General features: G+C 37.5%; 1 protein-coding gene across 1 annotated transcript in view; it reads left to right on the top strand.

Annotated features, from left to right (window-relative positions):
- Positions 1-18,930, top strand: part of LOC139728369 (ATP-binding cassette subfamily G member 4-like) — a 120,271-nt gene that overhangs the window by 70,177 nt on the left and 31,164 nt on the right. Inside the window, 2 exon segments of the mRNA XM_071639313.1 lie at positions 6,871-7,062; positions 18,765-18,882. Of these exon segments, the coding sequence (XP_071495414.1) occupies positions 6,871-7,062; positions 18,765-18,882 (310 nt within the window).

Below are 18,930 nucleotides of genomic sequence, written 5' to 3'. Positions count from 1 at the left end.
TGGGATGACATTATTCCCTTACTCTTCTACTTTAATTTTACATAGCATAATTCATTACAGTATCTGGTTGGGGAGATATCGATGATTTTATTAGTGCATGTCAAGTGGTTGAGGAAATCAGAGTTTCGAGAAAATTGCCTTCAAAGTTATCCTTCTGACGCTATCATGATCAAGGGGAGGCGAGACAATTTTCACCGCTTGACAATAATATGCTCCTAGCGACCTCCGCGATGTTCATTCAAGCTTAGAGCCAGCAGTCTACGCACGACCAATCAGTAATCAGGATGCCACACACTGACCAATAAGATGACTCCCTCATTGCTAGGGGCGGAGTCTAGCTGTGGCGCTAAATCCAAATCTTCGGACACGTATCTGCTACGTTGAAAGTTGGAAATGATCATGGCCCAGAAAAATGCTGATTCCTTGCCTTTCCTTTGATCATTTAGCTTCAAAATTTTGGCAGATGATAGACAAAACATTAGACTACAAAATTATGCCAAAAACAGAAATCCGATTGTTTTGACCAATTTTGATGATGTGACTTCAAATCCTTTTGTTGTAGCGGGTTACATAATGATTAAGTGTACATGCATAGAGTAACAAGTCAAGAATGAAAGACAGAGAGAGAAAGAAAGAGGGGGAGAGTGAGAGGAAGAAAATGGATAGAAGGAGAGAGAAAGAATAGAAAAGGAGAGATAATGTAAAACACAATATTTTCGCGGCATGAAATTTTGGCGAATTGCCCCTAACAGTCAATGCATGTAGCATAGACAAGAACTTTCACGTGCATTTAATTTCGCGAATCTTGGCTCTCGCAAAATTCGCGAAATTAAAATGCACGCGAACATTCTTCGTTTTACGGTAAAGAGAAGGCAAGATGGAGCAAAATAGATAAATGGAGGGGGAGAAAGAGAAAGAAGAGAGAGAAAAGGAGGGAGAGATAGAAGGAGAGGGAGAGGAGACGGGAGAAGAGAGAGAAAGAGATGAGAGAATGTAGCAATCTTCTGATTATGTTTGCAATCTATTGATTGGGCAGTGGGAAGAAATATAGGGCAGGGTAGCTGTGTTTACTTACACCTTGCTGTTTGATCTCAAATACAAATGTATGTCAATCTTTACTCACTGTTTGCCGTTTAGTGTCAAATCTAGGCAAAGCTCTTATATTACCCGAGATCTTGACTCCCACCTCACTGCAAACTTCATTCAATTGAGATCTGATTTTGCCCACATGAATCAACACACTTTCAATATAATTTGGATTAATGTAAATTTTCAGCAGAAAGGCAGCAGTGTACCTGATAGGTGCTTTAATATTCTTTCTTTGTGCAGATATTGTCTCATTTTCTGTTCTCTGAAAACTCTTTCTTTCCTGTCTAATGTGAACGACCACAAACTATAAACTCGGCAGAATTTTCGCCCTTCCTGCAAGCTTTTGTTTGGAAGGACGTGGAACCAAATCCTAACATTATGATTCAAGCGAACTATTGTGAAAGAAAAAAAAAAATCAAAATATAAAGAACACTGAAAATTCCATTAAAATTAGACAACCCAAAGTCATCTTGTTTCTGTTCACTTGTAATGCTTATCCATGTTCCAAGAGAGGCTGTCGGTCCTGTAAGATGACAACTGTTACTTTTTACAGTATTTTTTTTTTTTGGGGGGGGGGGGGGGGGGGGTGAAGCCGAAATTACTGCAGGTTTCACAGAAAATACTGTTTTACCCAAATTGTACTACACTCATGCCTATTGCAGGAAAAGTGATATTGCTGTGTTTAAAAAAAAATGCCTTTGCATCAGACCTCATAATACTGTGGGTGCTATTTATAAGGTTGACATCCCTGAAAAATGAGTAAATATATACTGGCTTGTCGAAAGTCTGTAAGCTCAGTCCGTCAATCTGCAAGACAAAAAAAAGATACACATTTTCAAACAGGAAGAACTCAGAGAGAAGAGAGACAAAAAAGTAGAGATATTGAGAGAATGTTTGCATCTGTGAAGTCTGTTCATGACAGCAATGTAGGTGCAACCTGGGCATTTCCATTTCTTGTTTTAAACAGTGGATAAAGTAAAACTAATTTGTGTTTTCAGTGACAGTGTAAGACAATGGCGACATCCAAAAGTATAGAGGAAGACATTTCTATTCTGCCTGGGGCAGTAAGTGTCTTTGGTAATGCTTTTGTTCCAAACAAGGATGGCTTCTGAGGAGGGCACTTGCATTTGTAAGTCTTTACAAACGTAGCTTCAAACTGAGGCAGTCAAACTGGATTGTAAGCATTTGAAACGAATTTCATTATATGGGAGCGGAAAAATTAGAGGGCTCGTTACTGGATCAGGTGGTTATAGAAATAGTCGTTTTGGTGGTAGATTCCGGGAGAGGGGAAGGGGTAATGGCTGTTTGGAAGACAGGGGGGGGGGGGATTATTATGAACTTCACGATATTAGTAAACCAGCTCATTGTTATCTCTTCCAAGGAGATACTGTGTTTGACAGCATGATTGTGTTTGTTTGTTAGTCTGTCTTCATGTTAGCAATATTAGGCCTACTTCAAGAGTAACGATCAGATTTTTGGGAAATTTGCAGAATACTTCTGGCATGGTAATAAAAGGGAGCAGGTGATTACTTTTTGGTGATGATTGAGATGCTGTAAAATGAGGAATATTCGCGCGCATTTTGATTTCGTGAATTTTGCGAGAGCCAAGAGTAGCGAAATTAAAATGCACGCAAACGTTCTTGTCTACACTATTTGCATGTAATGTTAGAGGCAACTTGCGAAAATTTCATGCCGCGAAAAAAGGCTGTCGGCTTCAATTCACAAAAATTTCATGCCGCAAAAATATTGTGTTTTACAGTAATGATCCAGATCCAAGATGTTTTTAGAGGATGCTTGCCCAGTTTCATATGCATTAGCGACCTTATGGTATTGACAGAGGTTTGTTCCCTATGGCACTTGTAGTTGTGCTATTAACCCCCTTTGGGTCATAAATGATGAAGAGATTCCTGGAAGTGTATGCCATGCCCTGCTCATGCAAAGTAATGAGTGTGTAATGGGAAGAAGTACCACATTATAATCTTTCTCCTCGTTCCTGTAAATGCATAAACCAGGTCTCTCAGAGGGCTGAGACGATCTCAACGTATCCACGTTTGTTGCAGCCATGAAAATTAAATATTAATTGTAAGTAGAAGCATGATCTTCACAAAATTGACAGGAAGGAATATAATGTGGGTAAAAATGAGGGCATGGAGTTGATAACATCCTGCAAGTGCAATGAAGTTTAGCCTTAGGAATGCAACAAATTTTAGGAGTGTGTTAAAAGAGCTATGCTGTCACGTCATTAACACGCCTGTGTGTATCGGCAACATAGCTTTTACCCTTTGCCGACCTCTTAAATTAGTATTGTAATGCATGTGAGTGCTTCTGCCTATTACGTGCTCATGCAGATGTGTGTGTGTGTGCATTGTGTGTGCTTGTGCATATGTGTGTGAGGGAGAGAGTGAGTGTGCTAAGTGTAAAGGTTTCATAGAGATACATGTAGGGGTGTGTTCAGAAACATAGATGGATTGAATGAGGTGTGTGATGTTTGTGTGTGGAGGGATGGGGCATTTGGGCTTGCGAATGTGTTGTGAATCAATGGATAAATTGAGGAAAGGGGTTCGTTGAAGTCTGAATAACAAGTCGTTAGTGCTTACCTTGTTAATGTTGTTGTAACTTGTATTAATTTCACATTTTGAGCATGCTATTGTTGAATCAAGTTTGACATTACGTAATGTATGTGGGAATATGAATAACAAGTCTGAAGTGCCAAGCATGTGTGGTTGATGGCTTGATTTGAACAAAGAACGGTTTCTACATGAAATTTGTTATATTTAGAAGGGAAAAAACTGTCATTAGGACTAATATGTGTTTTTTGGTGTGTGTATAGGAATTTGTATATATATGTTTGTTTAAAAAGCCATATGCTGACCTGTCTTTTAACAGAAACCATTTCTATTTTGTAATAGTAAAAAAAAAAGAATGTTTATATTACCATTTGCTCGCATTGAAAAGAAGTGATTCTACAAAACATTTTTTTGTTGTATGTTGAGATTTGAATTTTCTTCAATGTGTCTTCGGCTCACAAATGAAATTTGTCAGATCGCAACTGCTGATTTGTGTATGTTGTATGTGTATGTATCCAGTGATTTTTTTTTTTCTTTTTAGTCTTTGCTCTAAGTTTTAAGCATGGAAACAGGAACCTAAAATGGAGCATAGTGGAGCCAAGAAGAGAAATGACTCAATGTATCAGTGAATAGACAGGATGTTTCTGTTATTGTTTGACATGGTATCTGGCAATTGGCTGGCAGTGTTGCAGTCTGCAGAATAACAGTGGTTTCAAAGGACCTTTTTGAGTGAATGAAATTGGTTTCTTGGTTTGAAGGGATGGTATAGGTTTGGTTGAGGTTGCTGGCTTCAAGTTTCTTACTTTTTTGTGAGATAATGAGTAACCTCTTATGATATGAAAGAGCATACAATTCTAAGAGGAACTCAAAGTTTATTTTATGAAAATTGGTTTTGAAATAGCTGAGATATCCAAAATACTGTAAAGCAATCCTAATAAAAGGTAGGACCCACCTTTTATTAGGATTGCTTTGTTATCGTGGCGGAGGCATTATGTTTTCGGGTTGTCCGTACGTCCATCCGTACGTCCGTACGTCCGTCCGCTTTCGTTTGCGCGATAACTTGAGTAATACTGACTGGAATTTTACCAAACATGGTCCAAGTATAAAGTATGATGGGGCAATTACTTGAATTGAGTTTGGGTGAAATCGGCCAAAGGCCAAAGGTCAAGGTCAAATCATGAAATTGTATCCGTTTACGCGATAACTCAAGACTGGATCGAGCAAATTTTACCAAACTTTGTAGGAGGATGATGTATGATGTGACAATTACTAGATTAGTTTTTTAGTGAAATCAGACAGAGGTGAAGGTCAAATCCTAAAATTTATCTGTTTACGTGATAACTCAAAACTGAATGAAGCAGCTTTCACCAAACTTGGTCCAAGTATGATGTATGATGGAGCAATTAGTTGAGTAGATTTAAGTGACATTGGCAAGAGGTCAAAGGTCAAAAGGTCAAGGTCAAATGCTAAAAATGTTGCTATTTCCCCCATATCTATGCAATGCCCGAAGGTATTTTTTTTAAACTTAGTGTAGACATGTACTACTGCGTGAAGATTCTCCAGAGAGAGTTTCATGTCATTAGGTGAAAGGTCAAAAGGTCAAAAGGTTAGGTGAAAATGTTGCAATATCACTTTTCTCGCAAATGGTTCAATGTATCTTCATGGAACTTGGTACATACGCATGTACTGACTGGCAGGGATTATCTAGGGAATTTAGGGGTCATGGGTCAATATTCAGGGATCAAAGGTCAAGGTCAACTCCTCAAAATTTTACTATTTCCCTCATATGTACTAGTACATGCAATGCTTGCATTATTAGTTTTTTTTTTTTACCTAATATTTATACATGCATTACCTAATGGAGATTCTCTGGGAAATTTCCAGCCAGAAGGTCAAAGGTTAAGGGTCACAGGCCAAGTTTCAATGCCCCCCCAAAAATCTATTTTGTACTGTAATTACACTCTTTCTTCATACCTTGGAAATTACTCATTGCATAAACTTATAAAAGGGTCGGTCAGAAGTCAAGTGAAAATTCTCAATTCCCCAAATATGTGTACCTGCACTCTTTATAGACAATTATAGCAAACCAAGTTCAAGGAAAGTGAACATTCCAGATATTTCTGACAAACCTGTCATTTCAATATTTTGCCAGTTATGTGAAACTGTCATCACACATTGTGAAGACATTGTACTATACACCTATTGGGAGAATCATGCATTATGGCGGAGGCATCAGTCGCCATAGCGACATTTCTAGTGTTACTTTATTTTTAGATATCTCGGCCATTTCAAAATCAATTTTCATCAAATAAATGCTGAGTTCCTTTTATAATTGTATGCTCTTTACTATTTTATATTGGTTTTGTTTTTATGATGCAAAAAGTTTAAAGCTGAATCCCCTTCTCAACGAAAACTATACCATATCTTTAAATGTGACGCTGCACCTCAAAACAAACAAAAAGTCGCCAGACATGAATTTTTAGTTAAGACCATATTCTGAAAGAGCAGACTTTAAGCTTTAAAATGATGAATAACTCAAATCAAATGGACTCTCCTAACCTATCTAAATATTAGAAAGAAAGCACAAACTCAGGAAAAGTGTGAACTGAGAAAAGAGGCTCTGAAGTACAGTGTCTATTAAGAAGCACTTAATCTTTACCAAACCGTGCTGGCTGTGCGATGAATGGGACAAAAACAGGAAGTAAACCACCAGAGTAACAACAATGAAGGGATTATCAGATTAAACTGAAATTAAGCATGCCTCATTAACACATTCTGTCCATAATTAATGCCAACTTTCAAAGTAGTAGCACTATCCTTTCAAAAGCTATTAGAGTTGAAAGTGAAGAGTGTGCACAAGGTTTTATCAGAAATGAAAGAGGGATTCTAAAGACACACCTAATCACACTATTCTACCAAAAATGTTCAAGATAAACTGCTAAAAAAACACACTTTCCTGCCCGTTTTATGATACCAAATTTTAGCATAGTATAAAAGAAGACCCGCTCTTTCAGAGAATATGAAAAAGTCAAGTTCGGCTATGTTGACCCATTGCACTTATTTGCAGTCCTCACGCAAAATCAGTGTGTGCGACTTTATGTTCGTTTTGAGGTGCACGGTCACAAATGGTCCCATTCTGCGAATGCATTAAATTTTCATGATGTATGCATCTTATCATAGCTCTCTCTATCTCTTTTTTGCTTTATTTCTTCAGAGCTGCAAGACAGGAAGTCACCGGAAGTATCCTCAGCAGGACCTAGCCCTGGGTCACCCTTCAAACAGGGCGAGCCTCGGACCCCGGAGACCCAGAAGCTGACCAACCTGCCCAGTCGGCCACCGGTCAAGCTTGAGTTCGAAAACATCGCATACAGCATACAGCAGGGGGACTGCTGCAAAAGAAACAGAGGTAGGTGTATGTTGTCATTTTTGTTCACAGTTTAAAGCTCAGCCCTCTGAGTCTTAAACTGATGTGATGTACCAGCAGCTAGAAAATGTAGCCAATCAGCAACCACTTGAACTGTGCTGGTCCTCAAACCCCCATCAACAGTCACTATCATTGTCCCGTCTGAACACCAGCACCTTATTTTAACTCATTTGCATCCTTATAAAACCTACTTTACACCTGGCTTACCAGTACCCTCCATTATGACACCTGCTAGCACCATCCCAATTCTCTCCACCTTTACATCCAATAGCACCGTGCCAATATCCTCCATCTAACACCCACTGGTACCTTATTTATCTCTTGTTATCCTACCATGAGCAGCATACTGTCACCGTGCCAGGATGTTTACTACTGGCTCAGCTGCACCCTCAGTCACCCCACTGCACTCAGCTTGCAACCATTAGCACCCCATCAAACTCAGCCACCACCCCATTAACACCTCACCAGCAAAGCAGTAGCACCCCTTCAATATGAGCGAGCACCCCATCAGCATGCAACAACAATCTCTAAGACTCTTGTCAGCTTTTCACTTCACACTCTTGTAGCACCTACTTGCAACCACCCATCAACCACTAGCTTGTTTTCTGTACCAAGCAGCACCCGGTCACCACCCACCAGTATCATATGGCTGCAAACTACCATCCCATATGATGCCATCCATTGGCACCTCATATCGTCCCAGCTGCGCCACTTACAACACCTCTGTGCCAGAGCTCTAATGTTCACCAGCAACTCCATTAACATTTATTAGCACAGCTCTTAGAGCACACTTGGGACACATTTTCATCTGCTTGCTCCTAAGTGACCTCTCTTTTTTTTTTTCATGTCACCCCCTTTTTAATCTCCAATAATATATCAATCACAGTATGTCATTTTCTTTTGTGAATGAATGCCAGTGCATTTGTGATCTGTATCACAAAAACACCAAAAAGTCGCCAAACATAGATTTTTAGTTTAGGGCAGATTCTGAATAGAGCAGACCCCCCCCCCCCCCCCAGCTTTTAAATGGTGTATAACTCCCTACAAATCAACTTTCCTAACCTACCTCAATGGAAAGAATGTACACACTCTGGAAAAGTGTGAAATGAAAAAGGGGCTTTGAATTTTATGGTCTATTCAAGTGCTTTATATCTCACCAAGCTGTGCTTTATGCAAGATGTAAAACTCTACAGCAATCTCAATGAAGGGGTTAAATTGTGCATTCTTTCATGTCAAATCTCAACTTTCAAAGCAGTTACATTTTCCTTGCAAAGTTATTAGAATCGCAAGTGTATAGTGTGTAAAGGCTTTTTAAGAAATGAAAAGGGGTCTCAATGACATATGTGACAGTGCACCTCAAAACAAACAAAAAGTCGCCAGACATGAATTTTTAGGTAAGACCATATTCTGAAAGAGCAGACTTTAAGCTTTAAAACGATGTATAACTCTAATCAAATGGATTCTCCTAACCTATCTAAATATTGGAAAGAAAGCACAAACTCAGGAAAAGTGTGAACTGAGAAAAGAGGCTCTGAAGTACAGTGTCTATTCAAGCGCTTAATCTTTACCAAACCGTGCTGGCAGTGCGATGAATGGGACAAAAAACAGGAAGTAAACCACCAGAGTAACAACAATGAAGAGATTATCAGATTAAACTGAAATTAAGCATGCCTCATTAACACATTCTGTCCATAATTAATGCCAACTTTCAAATCAGTAGCACTATCCTTTGAAAAGTTATTAGAGTTGAAAGTGAAGAGTGTGGACAAGGTTTTTCAGAAATGAAAAAGGGATTCTAAAGACACACCTCATCACACTATTCTACCTAAAATGTTCGAGATAAACTGCCAAAAAACGCACTTTCCTGTCTGTTTTATGAAACCAAATTTTAGCATAATGTAAAAGAAGACCCGCTCTTTCAGAAAATATGAAAAAGTCAAGTTCGGCTAAATTTACCCATTTCACTTATTTTCAGTCCTCACGCAAAATCAGTGCGTGCGACTTTATGTTCGTTTTGAGGTGCACGGTCACATATATAATCCAACAATTCTACAAAAAAAAACATTTCAGAAAAAATGTAAAAACAAAACAAAACAGAAATACCGTTTCCCATTTGTTCTATGACTCCCAAATTTAGGATAATATAGAAGAAGAATTGCTGTTTCAGAAAATATAAAAGAATGAGGATTGACTAGGTTGACCGACTGGAACAAAAAACAGGATGTAAGCCACTGGAGCAACAACAATGAAGGGATTATCAGATAAAGCTGAATTTAAGCACTCATCGTCAACACATTCTGTGAATGATTAATGCTAACTTTTAAAGCAGTAGCATCATTCTTTTGAAAGATAGAGTTGAAAGTGATGAGTATGGATGAAGTTTTTGAGAAATGAAAAGGGGACTCTTATAAGACACACCTAATCACACTAAACTGCTAAAAACTCAATTTCCTGTTTGTTTTATGATCCCTGACTTTAGTCTTGTGCAGAAGAAGACTTGCCCTTTCAGAAAATATGAAAAACTTCAGATTTGCTGGGTTGACCCATTTCACCTATTTTCAGTCTTCACAAAAGATCAGTGTGTGCACCTCATTGTTGGTTTTGTGATGCATGGTCACAATAATTGTACATAGTAGTAGCCAAGTCCTGCTTTTTCACTGTTCCTGTGGACAGGTTTATCATTCATGATTGAGAAAGTCACTTACCTCTGTCGCTGTCAGTACTGAGTAATGGTAGATTGTCCTGGGAATGAGCAGCGGACACCAGCTGAAAGTTTGTTGACCTTCCAAGAAAACCCTTCTTAAGGGCACATTTTAACATTGTTTCCACCTTGATAAATCTCAAAGTCGTGGTCCTGTGTTTATGCTGCATGTGTCGTAGATATTGTGTGGGAGAAAAAAAAAATGGTTATGGGGAAAAAAGGCGACTTAGAAATTGAAACAGACTTGCAAAGTGACTGCTAAATGGTTGAAAAATAAGATAGTTGTGCATAAACAGTCAATGCTTATGTTTTCTCCATGGACAGCTGTGTTTAAAATAACCATTCAGATGTGGGCACGGCAGGGTGATATTAGTTTGTTGATACTTGTTATGATAGTGACAGGTATATATCAAAAACTTTCACTAGATTGAGTGTTTCCTCCCCCTCATTTGACCATCACTTCATAACATATTATGTGAAGCTCAACATTTTTTTTTTGATCTAGCCACTACATAGAGTCTTTAAGGTGTGATGATCATGTGAGAGGCAGTTGTTACGAGGTGAAATGAGTGAACTTCTGTGGAAACTTCCTTTGACTGAGTCACGACAGGCCATTATGTGTGGAGTGTGTTGGTCAACCAAATCTCTATAATCCCCTTGTAGCTTCCTGTGTTATCTGATTGTTACTGAAATAGATGGTTTAAAGGGAAGATCTATTCCCCCCCCCAAAAAAAAAAAAGATGAAATAAAATAAAGGGATTATTTGTAGATGAAGTGAATACAGGAAGGGTTTTGAAACATTATTTGTACTGAAATAGATGGTTTAAAGGGAAGATCTATCCCCACCCCCATCCCCCTAAAAAAAAAGAGGGATTATTTGTAGATGAAGTGAATACAGGAATGTTTGTGAAACACTTTTCAATGAAAAATTGTGGATATTTGGAAGATCTATTCAATAAGTTTTAAAATTCTAAGCTTTGAGTTGATTTTGTTTGCTGCCCTCATGTGATGAGATCTGTGTGTATCACCTTTTCAGAATTGCGGAACACATAAGAAAACATAGATGAAATTTCACACAAGTCTACATTTGAAAGCATTCATTCTCTTGACTTGCACCTGAGGCAAATACTGTTCTCTGCACCTTGTGGAGGAGCTAAGTTAAGTGACTGTTTGATGTCTTGGAAAAAAGTTTGTGACATTCAGTGCACATATACTCCATTCTAAAATCATTCACACGCTATGACATCACAGATTGTTGTAAATTTTGCATCAAAAGAGAGCAGCAGATAGCATTAACTAAAACCTTACAAACGTATAACTTTTAAACACATTGAGAGATTTTTCTCAAAATTTCAAGTGTTTCATATATCTTTCTGCATTTGCTGAATGCCGACATAATATATTGTTGGTTGAGCATTAGAAGGATGTTAGGTTGCCTCAAACACTTTAGGTTTAGTGGCGACTTTACACTCTTATCATTCTCAGCAATGATATTTGGTGGAAACTCATCATTTAAAGGTGTCATATTATCCTCACTGACAAGTGCAAACTTTGTCAATGGCTACCAAGTCCTCCTCCAGCCATTCCCCTGTTTATGCCTCCGCCACGAAGTGGTGCCGGAGCCATTATGTTTTCGGGTTGTCCGTCCGTCCGTCCTTCCGTCCGTCCATCCGTCCTTTCGTCCGTCCATAATGAATTTTGTGGACAGGGTAACTATCAAAACCTTTTGAGATATCCTAATGAAACTTAGCATGTATGTGTATTAGGGGGTGAAGTTGTGCCTATCAACTTTGTGGTGCACACGCTCAAGGCCAAAGGTCAAAAGGTCAAGGTCAAATACATAAGATTTCACTATTTCCACCATATCTATGCAATGCCTGAAGATATTTTCTTGAAACTTAGTGTATACATGTATTACCTAATTAAAATTCTGTGATGAAAGTTTGGGTCATGAGGTCAAAGGTCAAAAGGTCAAGTGAAAATATTAAAACTTTACTTTTTTCTCCGTACCTTGGAAATTGTTCAAAATATCTTCATGGAACAAAGTACATATACATGTACTGATGACAGGCAGTGATTATCTAGAGAATTTAGGGTTCATGGAGTCAAAGGTCAGGGGTCAAAGGTCAAGGGCAACACTTCAACATTTTACTATTTCGCTCATGTTTATGCAATGCCAGCAGGATTGTATTTTTTACACTCGGTGTTTGGATGTATAACCTAATAGAGATTCTCTTGAATTTTTTTTTGATTTTTTTTTTTGCCTCAAAGGTCAAAAGGTCAAAGATCAAGTGAAAGTGCTGAACTAATGTTTTTTTCCATATCTTGGAAGTGCTTCAAGTTATCTTGAAACTTACTACATATTTATGCATGTTCTGCCTGACAGTGATTATCTTATGAATTTTAGGGTCAAAGGCCAGATGAAAATGGTAACAATTTACTAGATTATTCAATACATTATACATACCTTGAAATTACTCAATGCATTTTTATAAACGTATGAATGGGTCAAAGTCAAGTTAAAGTCCTTAAATCCCCAAATACATGCTCTCCTATTCATCCAATTAAACCTAGGTCAAGGAAGGTGAACATTCAAAACATTTGTGACAAACTTGTCATTTTAATATTTTGCCAGTTTTGTGATAATGTAATCACACATTGTCCACATGCACTAGACCTATTAGGAGAATCATGCATTATGGCAGAGGCATACCAGTCACCATAGCGACATTTCTAGTTATTCATGTAACATGTCTGATTTTTGCAGGGTTATTTGAAATCTTGACATTTCTCACTGAAGGCCCATTCTCAGTAAAAGCGTTCAAATACGGAATTTTGGTGTCGCCGACATTCCATGACAGTTTGCGGTTCCCTGAAACCTATTAGATACTATTTAAATGTTTATAATATATCACGAGGACTTTATTTGTTAAAAATAAACACGATCAAATGCGGTTGTCTGCCTTTTTGTATAAAATTTTGCTGTTAAACTTCGTTAAGACCCCCAAAACGCAGTGTCGCCGGCTATTTCAGAATTATGTTTTATTGCTCCTATCCGTCCACAAACATACTTTCCAAATATCATTTTCATGGACGATGAGCATATCATATGTGCTAATCACAATACTCAAAAAGTTCCAAAACTTTCATTGACTTCTGTTTTTATAGCCTTTTGAAACCTGTCGCCAAATTCACCGCCAGATACGTTACCAGTTTCTTTAGTGTTACAGCATTGGGAAAATAACAAGACTATGCAATGACCCTGTGTATATGAAACCCTGAGGATATACTTCATACACTGCAAGTACTTAGATTTTTTGTGCAACAGCTCTTTATTGAGAATACGGTACAATGTTTGAAATATCGGTTTTCTACACTTTTATTTGGACAGATACGTTACATACTTTTCACGCCACCCACGGCGACAGATATTGCAATATCAAACAAATTGTATATTATACATTACTCCTCGGAATGACGCATCGATTCAACATTAAAGTTTAGTACAAGTGAGAAATATTTGGTAGATATCGCTCTCATAATAATATGATCGACCATATACGTTACCACAGATACGTTACCCCAGATACGTGACCGAATTTTGCTCATTGGTCTTGTGCTTTCTGGGGATCAAATCTGGTCAAAATTCATCCCTACACATTACATGCTTCGTTTTGTTGGACCTCAGGATTATATTCTTACACCAAAAGGACAGAGAGGTGAAAAAGAGCAACACTTCCACATGATTTTTCTTTGTGCGTCAGTGTCTCACAACTTAATGCCAAGTTTTCCGACAGATACGTTACCACATAATCAAAATGCTGAAAAGAAATTGTAAATGGTTTTACAAACAAATCGTTGTGTGCTCATAAACTCCAAAGTTCTATTCTATAAAACCCAGCCACTTTCACATTCTATGCAACAACTTTGAACGTTTATTTTACAAGACGAAGCTAAGATTCAGCATATCAGTTTTTTGCTTTTCAGATTTAGCAGATACGTTACGTATAATTCAGGGCACCCACGGTGACAAATAATGTTATGTAAAACAAAGTGTTTATAAAATAATTCTGCATAGAATGACGCTTCCATAAAAAATTAAAGTTATGTTCAAATGAAGAATATTCAGTAGATATTGCTCTGTAACTTCACCGACAGATTCATTTACGGTACGCCAGATACGTTACCAAACTTTGAAAGAGTAAAAAGTAGTTTATGAAACGCTTCCGAGAAAAGTTCCAGTGTTCTGTTGCATATTTATTCTAGTGTTTTTCAACATATGAAGAACTACTCAAGATTCATTGATAAGTTGAACAATTATTTATTCATTTTCATTAAAAGGAATGAGCCAAATACGTTACCATAGGTCAAACAACTGTTTAGCACATCGAGTTCATAGAGACTGTACCTACTTCCTTCTAAGTGCCTGCAAAAATATATATTTTAAACCTTGTTTGCATTATCCATCAAAACTTAATGAATATTTATAGTCAGATGGATAAATACATTCAGACGTAAGATGAGAATATTCTGTGAATGAAGAACTCAGCTTTCACATTTAGGGCTCTTTTCCACTACATTTCATAGTTTAAATATTACGTACAATGTTTAAAATGGTTAATTTGGGCTTACATTATTCATTTTTACATCAATTCATGAGGTAAATAATTAAACAGGTGATATTTATTAATTCATACACAACTAAAATTATTACTTATATCTTACCAGATACGTTACCAAAGGTGATTCGATGTTTTTCAATAGTTATTTCCCCGGGAAAGCAATTCATATTTGTTTCCTGTGGAAATTCCAGATCGGATCGTTCCCTTTGCATGATTTGTGGGATTCGAAACTTTATTTGTAAGCGAAATTTGCAAAAAATACAAAGTGAATCTTAAGGTTATATTTCATTTCAGCAAAAAGCATATTTCAACCTACCACACAGAAATAATTTCTACCAATTAGCAAGGGATGACAACATCTTTACTTCTTGAAAAATCCCAATATCTTTAGGGGGGACAGATGTCTTTTCCTGAACAGAAATTGGATCAAAACAATAAATTTAATTCAGAGTTAGGAGTCCATTACAACATGTAAATTTGCGGTAACGTATCTGATTGGTGATCAAAAATCATATATGATGCTCTATTTCAATTCATTTTTACTCAATGAATGGTCATCATTTAGAATGTTCCACTTTTTGTTTCGTATTTGACCGGTTTTGAAGTTTCCGAAAACACATCTTTGAATGTATTACTTTGTGGTTGATTTTTCGGTTTTACTCACATGGAATTGAACACTTAATCTGAGAATGGCCCTGAAGGAAGCCATAAATGTCACACCTCTTCACTCGGTGTGAGACAAATTGCCTGTGTAGTCATGGAGATGAACTTGCTGAGGAAGATTTTTTTTTTCAATAATCTTTATCTATTGACATTCAAATCAATGCAGTTATCAGCAGATGCCGCTGTACGAACAGAAAAATCACACTTTTTTGACGCAAATACCATTAAGGTCTCTTTGAAATGCCTAATGATAAAGAGGCTAAATCAAAGGGTGAGTACAGTTCTGGTGGAGGTTAGGATTTCGCTTTTAACATTTTGCGAGATATTCAGAAACCACTTTATCAGATGTCAAAGAGCATGCAATTCTAAGGGGTATCAAAAATTTATTTCACGAAAATCGGTTTTGAAATGGCCGAGATATCCAAAAACAAGGTGAAACAAAGATATCCTAATAAAAGGCGTAGCCTGTCGCTTTTTATTATTATCACTTTTTTGATATCTCGGCTTTTTGAAAACCAATTTTCATCAAATAAATGTGAAATCCTTCTTAAAATTACAAGCTCTTTCATATTTCATAAGAGGTTTCTCATTATCTCTCTTAGGAATGATCAAAACATGAATCCCCACCTCAACCAGTACTGCGGGGATGTACAGTCCCTTTAAACATTTGCTTGACAAAATTAGGGCTACATCCATATCATGAACTATGCATACAATGTATGTACTGAATGCAATTGAAGTACACTTTGTATGTGAAGGCTGTGGTGTAGTGCAGAAGTCATTGTGAGGTCAGCCAAGATGCTCCTCTTTTTTACCCATTGAGAATGAACTTATTTTGCTTTACCATGCATATGAAGAGTTTGTTCGCAAAAACCGATATGTCCATATTTGCCAAATGGAGATATTTGTGGTTAAAGGTCAAGAAAAACAAAGAGAATAATAAGAACATTTTTGCTTCTTTTGACCATAACTTCAAAAATGTACCTTTATACGTACTGACCAATATATCATTTAAAAGGTATTATTTTGTGCTTTATGACAGAGACCGTACTTCAAAATCTTCAAAAATGGACTTATCGCTTTTTGCAAACAAACTCTTCATATGCTATAGCCACCTGCCTGAGTAAAGTCGCTACTAGTCTTCAAGGGGTTAAAACAAGGGCTGTAAGTTGAGATGTGATGATAGAGAAAGATTTGACAGGGTTGCATTTGTAACGAAGTTTTGGCCGAACCGGTAATTACCCCTTGTTTGTTTTAGCAGTGGACATAAATCATGCGGCCTTCTCGATGTCAGAGCTTGAAGAGTGCTGTAATGGTCAAGTGTTATAGATTGCTCGTGTTCGGCACTTTCTCACAGACCCCTGTTCACATCCCAACTTCTGGACGGTTGGAATCGAGGTTGTTCAAGAATGCTTTGAACATGTAATGTTAACCAGTTGAATTTGCCAATTCATTTCCCATGGACCCCTGCCCGAGTATGCTCGGGACTCGTCCTCATCGGGTTAAGACATGAATATTGCTGATCAAGTTCTGGTCGAATGTAGCATGGAAACATGTGTGCTTCCAGTAGCTGAATTTGGAGAATTTATTTCATTATTTATTATTATCCTATAAAATGTTATATAATTATTACTGTTATAGATGCAGAAGTTGTTTATACTATTGTGACAGGATATACGGTGAATGCAACTAAAGTAACCTTTGGTGTTTTCAATATTTCTTCTTCTTCACTGATACATGCAAGAACTTGTTCATTTTGTCAGTGTGAACAGAATGCAACTAAAAATGTAGCAAGAGATTCTGGGTCAGCGTGAACTTTTGTCCAGGGTGAACAAACTTTCTTCCCTTTGCTGCTTCTGCTCGCTGGAGAAATGTAATAAACGATCAGCCACCTATTAGCATCCGTGAGAAAAGGAGGACAGAAGAGTTTCGAGTAGATTTGAAAAAAGATTAACCTTTGAGAACTAGGGAATCTTTACACATTATCAAAGTGTCTGCATAAAACATAAACACAAGCTTATTGGAACTGTGGACAATGGACCGATGTAAAGAAATAGTCAATATAACCATACCATTATAACTTTAATATGAACCATATTTGCTGACACTCATGTCGTCATAATGCAGTTATTGTACGCCCTGTTTGAACCAAAGCTATTATCACATCACATTTGGGAAATGAGAGGAAATTGAGGAGAATTTAGATTATGTTTCAGAAAGAGGATGAAGATGAACAGGTGGCAGCAAATGGAGATGGAGGCAAAGGAGGAGGATGGAGAAGGAGGAGGATGGAGGAGGAGGAGGAGGAGGATGGAGGAGGAGGAGGAGGAGGAGGATGGAGGAGGAGGAGGAGGAGGAGGAGGATGGAGGAGGAGAAGGAGGAGGAGGAAATGAAACAAGAGAAGAGAGAGAGGAAGATGCTGAAGGACTGGGAAGGAAATAAGGGGAAAGACAGCATTAGAGTAGAAAGAGGAAAAGGGGAGGAGGGGATTTCCAGGAGGATGAAAATGATGAGGATGATATCATGTATGATGAGGGTTGATGGGAAAACAGAGCCAGAAAATGTGGCGGGATACAACACCATGGAGTTTGAAACCTGTGAGGGGGTAATGTAAATTATAGACCTGCTAAAAGGGCAGAATTCTTCTGTCTTATAGATATCTATATATTCTGGGTATTTTTTCTAGAAAGCTTTCTTTCTTGTCTGGTATTCTATGTATTTTTCTCTAGAAGGCTTCCTAAAGAAATAACTTGATTTATAAATAACTTGATTTATAAATAACTTGATTTTTTTTTTTACATATGTAATTATTCAACTGAACGAGATAACCTTGACAATGGTGTATGTGTGATTACATGCCTTACTGGTTTTTTCTGTCCTCACCATCTTCCATGTGATCACATATTTCTTTCTTCTTGATCTGTAACAATTTGTATGCGTAATCTTATTTTTTTTTTAATTTTATGTATGATTGTTTGCATGCTTTATCTTATTACATCAGATGTTTTATGTTGCTTTTTAGGATTTAAAATGGAAATAAACACATTGAATTAAAAAATGATAACAGTAATAGGACACTTGAAAGGGCATCACAAACTGAATTAAAAGAAAAATATATGATGACATTGACAAGACACTTTAAAGGGCATCATGGTCAGCCAGATTGAAGCAATCTATATTCACTACCCACCAGGGTTACATTTAAAAATCATAGATAGTGCCCATCAGGGAATTTCTGTGCATCAAAACATATTATGCACATCGCTAATGGCAGACTCTAGTCAAAATTTTTCAGCTGGGTGTGTACTATAGGGATCAGTGATAAAACTGTACACGTTTTGATGCATCGATTTTCAAACACATCCAAAGCGAGGCCAGCCTTTTTACTCCGTAGTCATCATGCTATCTGGTCTTTAATCATCAAAATGATAATTGGATATGGATGAGGGAGTAGACCAGAATATGGGTGGAGAGATCTGAATGACGATAAAACAACATTGCACCAAAAATGAACGGTTAAAACAAACAGATGTCATATAACAGATTAATCCACTGTTATTTGGAATTGCGTATGAACATCAGGTCAATAGGAATGTATCGCACATTGGAAGTGTCAGATTAGGGAGTATATAATATATGCATGGATATTGAGATTTATTAACACTCTTAAATGTGACCGATTACTCCATCTCTGTAGAGTCGAAGACAATCCTCGGTGGTCTGACGGGATGCTTCATGCCAGGGGAACTCATCGCCATCATGGGCCCCTCTGGTGCGGGCAAGTCCTCCTTTATGAACGTGCTCGCTGGATACAAGTAGGTAGCACAGGATCCATCATAAGCTCCCCGTTGCTCTTTTATCAC

The sequence above is a fragment of the Diadema antillarum genome, unplaced genomic scaffold, assembly GCF_040938485.1.
Source record: "Diadema antillarum isolate AM-2024a unplaced genomic scaffold, OU_Dant_1.0 seq00000175_RagTag, whole genome shotgun sequence".
NCBI classification, from domain to species: Eukaryota; Metazoa; Echinodermata; class Echinoidea; order Diadematoida; family Diadematidae; genus Diadema; species Diadema antillarum.
Note: the sequence above shows the minus strand (reverse complement) of the source record. Positions and strands in the feature narration are given on the sequence as shown.